The sequence below is a fragment of the Lolium perenne genome, chromosome 3 (assembly GCF_019359855.2).
Source record: "Lolium perenne isolate Kyuss_39 chromosome 3, Kyuss_2.0, whole genome shotgun sequence".
Classification (NCBI taxonomy): Eukaryota; Viridiplantae; Streptophyta; class Magnoliopsida; order Poales; family Poaceae; genus Lolium; species Lolium perenne.
In genome coordinates, this window is record NC_067246.2 from 321066179 (window position 1) to 321074024 (window position 7846).

General features: G+C 49.9%; 1 protein-coding gene across 1 annotated transcript; it reads left to right on the forward strand.

The window, feature by feature from the left end:
• Positions 1–6162: 6162 nt before the first annotated feature.
• Positions 6163–7641, forward strand: LOC127345653 (serpin-Z1-like). Its single transcript, XM_051372140.2, has 2 exons — positions 6163–6641; positions 6726–7641. Exons 1-2 carry the CDS (start codon positions 6225–6227, stop codon positions 7551–7553), a joined length of 1245 nt encoding a protein of 414 aa, XP_051228100.1. The 5' UTR covers positions 6163–6224; the 3' UTR covers positions 7554–7641.
• Positions 7642–7846: the final 205 nt, after the last annotated feature.

The window sequence follows — 7846 nt, forward strand, 5'->3', positions numbered from 1 at the left end:
TCCTGGGTAGACATCATACATACTTTCTTCGTCTCTTTGTAATATGTTTGAACCATTTGGGGATCCGGATTTATATAGTACTACATATAGTTGAACTGAACCTTACCATGGCAGTTAGCGAAAATCGTAGTCTATATATATGTGGGGCATAGATGAATCACACACCGATCTGCAATTTTCAAATGAAATCTATACATTCTCTCGCTAACCCATCCACTCACCGCTAAGGACTAACCAAATATTCTAGGTTCTGCGTTACTGTGGCGGGAATAAACACCAAAGAAGCATGCATCAAACAAATCTCACAAAAGAGAGCAATGATGCCTGTTAAGCTTCATGCACTAGCCACTTGAACCAAAAGTCCGAACTGATGGAAAGGGCTAGGCAATCCACATATACACTTCACAACACCCCCACTCGCGTGTGACGGGTGAAGAGAAAGTCAACACGTGAAAGAAGAAGAGCATACCGAAACAGGATTGCGAAAACCATGTGAAAGACAGGATTTGAACTTGAGACCTGGGGCTCTGATACCATGTTAAGCTTCATGCACTAGCCACTTGAACCAAAAGTCCGAACTGATGGAAAGGGCTAGGCAATCCACATATACACTTCACAACACCCCCACTCGCGTGTGACGGGAGAAGAGAAAGTCAACACGTGAAAGAAGAAGAGCACACCGAAACACCGGTGGCTAAAGAGGGGGGCAACATCAATTTTTAGGCTTAATTGCGAAAACCAGGATTTGAACTCGAGACCTGGGGCTCTGATACCATGTTAAGCTTCATGCACTAGCCACTTGAACCAAAAGTCCGAACTGATGGAAAGGGCTAGGCAACTCACATATACACTTCACAACAATGCCTACCTCTTGAGTTACGACAATAGTTCCCCGAACCAGGTTGCAACAACATCACAAAGCAGCATTGGAGTGAAAAGCTGTAACACGGCTTGTGCTTTTGTGGAAAAGGGGTGAACTGTCAGGATTGTAGTACGAAGGTGCAGTGCGGCTCTTGGCGCACCATCACAACAAAAGAGCTCCATAATCCCAATGCCTCACAAGCCCACAAAAGTTCGATAAGACATAACACACACTCACACAAGAAATTGTCATCTCTTATTTTCTCCCTAGCAATTTTCCGTCTACTCTTATATACTAGATAGCATGAACAAGTGTGGAGGATCTACAAACTACCAGTACGTACACCTACCAACTGTCATCCATGCCAACAATTTGAGTAGATAGAATTAAATGTAGATGAAAAACCATCCAAATTACATAAAAGATTTCATAACCACTGCATCCATTAAATGTTCATCGACATCGCCGAATACATAACTAATGATCGAGGTAGTAGATTTTTCATTTCTTTTCCTCTCAATAACATACACCCCAATAATAAAACTCCATGCACTACTAGAAAAAGGCTTAGCCGTAAGGTCACTATCAGTGGTGCACTATGATAGAGGTGCTCCACTGCTATATAGCAGTGGCGCACTAAAACAAGGTGCTCCACTGCTAGTTGATTACCAATGGCGCACTAGTATAATGGTAGGCCACTACTAATTTTAAAACTGGATTATAAATGAGTATATAGTTAGCAGTGGCGCACCACATATAGGTGCGCCATTGTTATTCGAATAGCAATAGCGCACCTTATATGTGGTGCGCCACTCTGCTACGAATTGCAATGGCGCACTATACCTGCTGCGCCACTATGCTGCGGAAAATCATCTCCGCGCGCACGCGAGCTCAGCTGCCACGGCACATGCACCCACGCACTCGCACCCACCCACCCACCCACCCCGCACCCACCCACACTTCTCTTCTCTTCCTCCCCAAAAATTCTCCATTCATCACGCATCATACACCACGCCTGTGCCCCTCATCCTCCACGCCCCACGCCCCAACCCCGCCGCCGATGTGCCCCTCATCGCCGCCGCCGCAGCCTCTCCCTCTGGCACCCGGACTCCAACACCTTCCGCCTCCCCGCTGAGCCCGCCACCTTCTCCCTCGAGGACGTGCTCGTCCTCGCCGGATCTTCTCCTTCACCACCAAGATCCACCGCGCCGGATCTTCTCCTTCGCCACCAAGATCCACCGCGCCAGATCTTCTCCTTCGCCACCAAGATCCACCGCGCCGGCTGCAACCTCCTAGGACTCGCCGACAACAAAACGACCACCACCGTCGCGGACAACCTGCACCACGTGCTCACCACGCTCGTCGCCGTCGCGGACGAGCACAAGCACCACGCCTCCACCGCGGCATGCAGGTACTCACGCCGGCGAGGCGAGGCGCCTGAGGAAGCGGCCGTGGGGGCGGTATGCGCCGGAGATCCGTGGAAGAAGATGCAGCGGACACCCACGTCGAGGCCACCCTCGCCTACGTCCCCGGCAGCAGTTCTCCATCCTCGACACCGCCCCCCTAGCCCCCCTCGCAGACACGCAGCTCGCGGCCGCGCTCGCCACGGCCACCGCCGTCGAGTCCTGCGTGGTGCCGGCGAAGGAGCGGAGCGGGATTCGATTGCGTTTTTTTCTTTCTTTTTAGGGTCCTAGTTGCAAAGTGTAGTGATTTTGATTGTATTTTTTTATTCAGGTCCTGTAATACCTCTGATTGATAATTGATAATAAAAGTGCATTTAGACCGGTCAACACTCGTCCAACCGCCTATCACCGCACGTTAAAAAAATTCAGTACCGCATGCCACCGGGCCATGTTGCCTCTTTTAAAATAACCAGCATTGGACTGGCGCACCTTATTAATACCTAGTGGCGCACGCAGTGGCGCATCCTATCAATACCTAGTGGCGCACCATATATTATAGCAATGGTGCACCACACAGATGCGCCACTCCTATTTAGTTTACCAATAGCGCACCACATGTGCGTCACTGCTAATAGTTAGCAGTGGCGTGATAGTAGTGGCGCACCACTAGTGCGTATAGCAAAAACTGGTGCGCCACCGATAGCCTGTTTTCTAGTAGTGATGTCACCAATTCCTTAGCTCAGATATACAAGAAAAGCTAAAGTAGAAGTCCTAAAATGACTGTACCATATCCTAGTAAGTTGACTATGTGATGTCACTGATAATCGTAGGTCACGTGAGAAAACACTGACATGAACAAATAGGATTAACATGCACACGAACACCGTAAGTAATAGTATCGCTTCTTCTAGAATCAGAGAATCGTCTTCGGATGAAGTCATGGACCCTCATAGGGGAAGATGTAGAAATCCTCATTCTAGAATCCGAGTAACCTTTCTGGCAGCATGAAAATTGTGTGAACCATGAGGGCTCATTCAAACTCATGACCCCAATCAGAAAGTGTGTTTTCAAAAAACAAATGCCACATTTAGCGCCACTATTGGGTCAACACAAAGTACTATATTGATGATGTGATTGAACTGTTGTAGCGAGAAAGATAGACAATGAACTTCGAGATAAGAATTCACACACGGGTAATTTTCTGTTTTTTTTTTCTCAGATGTGCCTACTTCTGGCCCAAGCAGTACCCGTGCCTGCCTTATTTGCCTTGCCCCCGAATGGGCCTCCGTCTGTGTTTTGTTGGGCACGATGATTTAGAGGACAAACATCACGATGATTTTCAAGGTTTAAGAACCTATCACGATGCAGGTAAACATATTAACCCTATTTGAATTCAGTTTATGAATTCTGGTTGCCTCACCACTCTTCTTATAACATACCATGGACTCTTCTTGTGGTATCCTAAAATGAGATGACAGTTTGTGCTGATTTTGCTTGTCATGTTGTCTGATTTTTAAATCATGGTCAACAAGGGAAAGGATGATTTATTCTACCGGCGAGCTTCTTGCTACAAGGGACTTCCTCGCGGTTGTACCTCGTCGGCACTGGTCGTGGCACGGCAAAGTTCTGCACATCATTGCGCGTGTCCACCGTGTGGCATGCCTCTGCAAGCCGGGGAGCTTCTTGCTACAAGGGACTTCCTCGCTGTTGTACCTAGTCGGCACTGGTCGTGGCACGGCAAAGTTGTGCACATCATTGCTCGCGTCCACCGTGAGGCACCCCTAAAGCTGCGTGTGGGAGAACGTGTGTATTAGTTGGAGTAACATGGTGGTGGTGGTTGGATAATGACAACAAATTCGAGATCCACTATGCTTTTTACCTTTGTTTTGTTACCTCACTAGGGGAAAAGTGAATGCATGTGTTATAATCACTTGGTGACGGGCAATGTGGTCTTGTTTGCTCAAGGTAGCACACTTGATACTCAAACATCATGTAAAAGTAGCTAAGGTTATTCTTTGTTTATTCTTAATTCTAAATTGAGTTGAGTTTTCCATTTTTAGTGGAATATAAGTGAGGTTTGTTGCATCATCTTTATATTAGGACATGATGCACATCTGAATGTTAATCAAGCACATAATTAAATTTCATCAATATTATATCTTCTTTGAATTGATTTATGTCCATTACACCTTATGAGAGAATACACAAGTGAACCCATGTCAACTTTTTATTATAAGATACCAATTTTCAATACATTTATTGAGTTTTTTTATTTTCTACATTAATTAAACCGGAAATATAAAATACTTTTACTATTAACAAACACAAACAAAAACCTAAAAAGATCTTTACTCTATTGTTTTTATTTTGTTACCTAGTTATATATTGTTTACTTTTATTTATTTGTTGTTTTATTTAGTTTTATTAATACAAAACCTTGTGGTTGACAACCATATATTGGAGTTGGGGACACAAGGCAATCATTTTGTTTTGCAGGTTGCTAGAAGAGGAGAAAGGAGTAGTGAACGTCCAATTCCTTGAGAGTTCGATTAAAACTCTTGAGTCACCCTTGTGAGGTAAATAATATCACTACAACACTCTTCACTTGGAGTTCTAATTTGGTAACAGAGTTGTTTCCATCAAATATATTTTTTTAGGGCTGCTGCCACGGAATTGGAGAGTTACATGACACACTTGCACTTCATCAAGTTTTGGAGCGCACCTCAACTTCCATTGCAACTTCAAAACCTTTTTGGCACCATTGCACTTCCACGACAACTGCTAGAGCATTTTCTGGCACCATCTCCATCAAACTTGTACAAACACCTAAGCTTGGTGAGGTTGTACTATTATGAGCTTTCCTTCTACTGTGGATTTGCAAAGCAATTTTCATTGTCTTGTTTTGTTTTCTTTATTTGTTCTTTTGTTTTTCCTTTTAGTTTTTATTTTACTTTTTCATTATATACAACAACACATAAAAATACGGTATCGCTGTACAATGGATCGTCACGATACATTCAGCTTCCTACTCATCCGGAAACGACGGCGAAATACGGTATCGCCGTGCAATGGATCGTCGGCGAAGTAGTTGGCCTAGAGCATGCAGTAGCCTTCCATCCTCTGCCTTGGCTTGCTCTTGTGGCGCCCTGGCGCGGAGCCACTACTGACCGGCGTGTCCTCCTCGGCGATCATGGCCAAGAGGGAGACGCAGCGGCATCCCTGGTGGCAGCCGCGATAGCGAGCTCCTCGTCTATGAGCGCGGCCATGACGTCCGAGTCGTCCGAGTCCATCGCCTTGGCAAATAGTCGAACACCTCGCGTGGAAGGTGGGAGCGCGGTGGAGATGGAGGCAGCAGTGGTGGCGGGAGCGGGTGAACGGCGACGGTGGGAAGGGCCAGCGAGGTGGCGAGGGTTTGCGGCGGATTGTATACGGCGGTGGAGTGGATTTCTACCGGCTGCAATGGACCATCGCGGCGAGGGGTGGTTGTGGTGGCGACAGTGGTCGCGAGGTGAAAGGAGGAAAATGTTTGTGCTTCTTTTTTTGCTCTAGTCGCCAACAGGGCTAGCCCGCGGCGTTTTCTCACCACTCCGGCGCCCCCGCTAGCCCCCTGTAGATTGGATTCGATCTGGAGGCGTCAGATGAAGAGTTGGTCCGCGCCGACAGAAAAACAAATTTAGAGATGTGCCTAGAGGCCTGTTTTTGCGCCGACGCCCCAACCAAACTATTAGGGGTCTTTGAGAAAGCGAGTGAAGATGCTCTCAGCACGGCCCCAAAAAGGAACCAAAATCGAAACTGAATCTGAAACCTACTACGAGTACTACATGAACTCAACACGGTGCCACTGCTGCGTCGAACGCACGCACCGTCGCACCCTAGAAAATCCATAGCCTCCAGGCCGCGACGGACACAACCACCGGAAACCCGCCCCCACGAAAAAGATCCCCTCGCGACGCCCGGCCATGGAGACGGAGATCGCGGAGGCCAGCAGTGGCGAGGTCGCCTTCGCGATGCGCGCCCTGCACCACCTCGTGCGCGCCGACGCGTGCAGGCCCGGCGCGGGCGCCAGCAACCTCGCCATCTCCCCGCTCTCCATCCACGCGGCGCTGGTGCTACTCGGCGCGGGGGCGCGCGGCGCCACGCTCGACGAGATCGTCGCCGTCCTCGGCCCCGCCGGAGGCCACGCCCACGCGCTGCTCGCGTCGCGCGTCGCCCTGCGCGTGCTCGCCGACGCCGACGGCGAGAGCGGCGGGCCGAAGCTGCGGTTCGCCAACGGCGTCTGGGTGGACGATGCGGCGGCCCGCCTCAAGGACGACTACGCTCGCGTCGTCGCCGAGCATTACCGCGCCCAAGCTCGCCAGGCCTCCTTCTCGACAATGGTGAGCATTACCACGCCGTCCAGACTAGTTTAATTACTTGCACCACTGCATCTCCAATTTGCTGACCCATCTTTTCCTCCCCAGCCCGACGTGTCGAGGAACTCGATCAACCAGTGGTTCGAGGCGGCGACGGCGGGGCTGATCAAGGACTTCCTCCCCAGCGGCTCCGTGAGCGCCGCCACGCGCTGCATCCTCGCGAACGCGCTCTACTTCAAGGGCGTCTGGGACACCAAGTTCGACGCCCAGCTCACGCAGCCAGGAACCTTCCACCTTCCCGCCAACAGGGAAGTCTGCGTGCCCTTCATGTCGAGCCGGCTGAACCAGTACATCGCCTGCTGCCCCGACTGGAAGGTTCTCAAGCTCCTCTACGCGTGCGGCGGCATTGACGAGAGCCGCCGCCGGCAGTTCGCCATGTACATCTACCTCCCGAACCAGCGGAACGGCCTGCAGAGCATGGTGCAGAAGCTGGCCGCCAGCCCAGACCTGCTCAAGCAGGTCACCGTGGATCTCTGGGCCAACAAGGTCCCCGTGGGCGACTTCAGGGTGCCCAAGTTCACCATATCCTACAAGGCGGAGGCGACGGGGTTGCTGCAGGGCCTCGGCCTGCACCTGCCGTTCGACCACCAAGTCGCCGACTTCTCGGAGATGCTGGAGTCGACGAACACGGCGGACCACCGGGGGTTCGTCGTCTCCAACGTGTATCACCAGTCCTTCGTTGAAGTAAATGAACAAGGGACCGAGGCGGCCGCGGCGACCATGTTCGGTTGTTACGGTGCTGGTTGTTCGTCTGTGGTTAGGACGCCGGTCTCAGTAGTAGACTTCGTCGCCGACCACCCCTTCATGTACTTGATCAAGGAGGAGCTCACCGGCGTCGTGGTTTTCGCTGGCCAAGTCGTCAATCCATCGCTCTAAATTTTAATGCACGCTCATGACTCGTATGAAGGTCAATCCAGTCGCTACTGTAGCCAGACATATATGTGTTTTGCAATTTCTGGGGAAACCATGTCTTTGTCTTTGTGATATGCTTGAAGGATTTGGGGATTTATTTTTTTTTTTGAAGAAAAGGCAAAAGATTTGCCTTAATTCATTGATAAAGAAGAAAGTGCCCGATTTTTAGGAGAAAATCGGGCGAAAACCAACAACGCACACTGAGCACCTCGGCCAACCTGGCTACCCACACAAAGCACACACGCCATCGAGAAGAA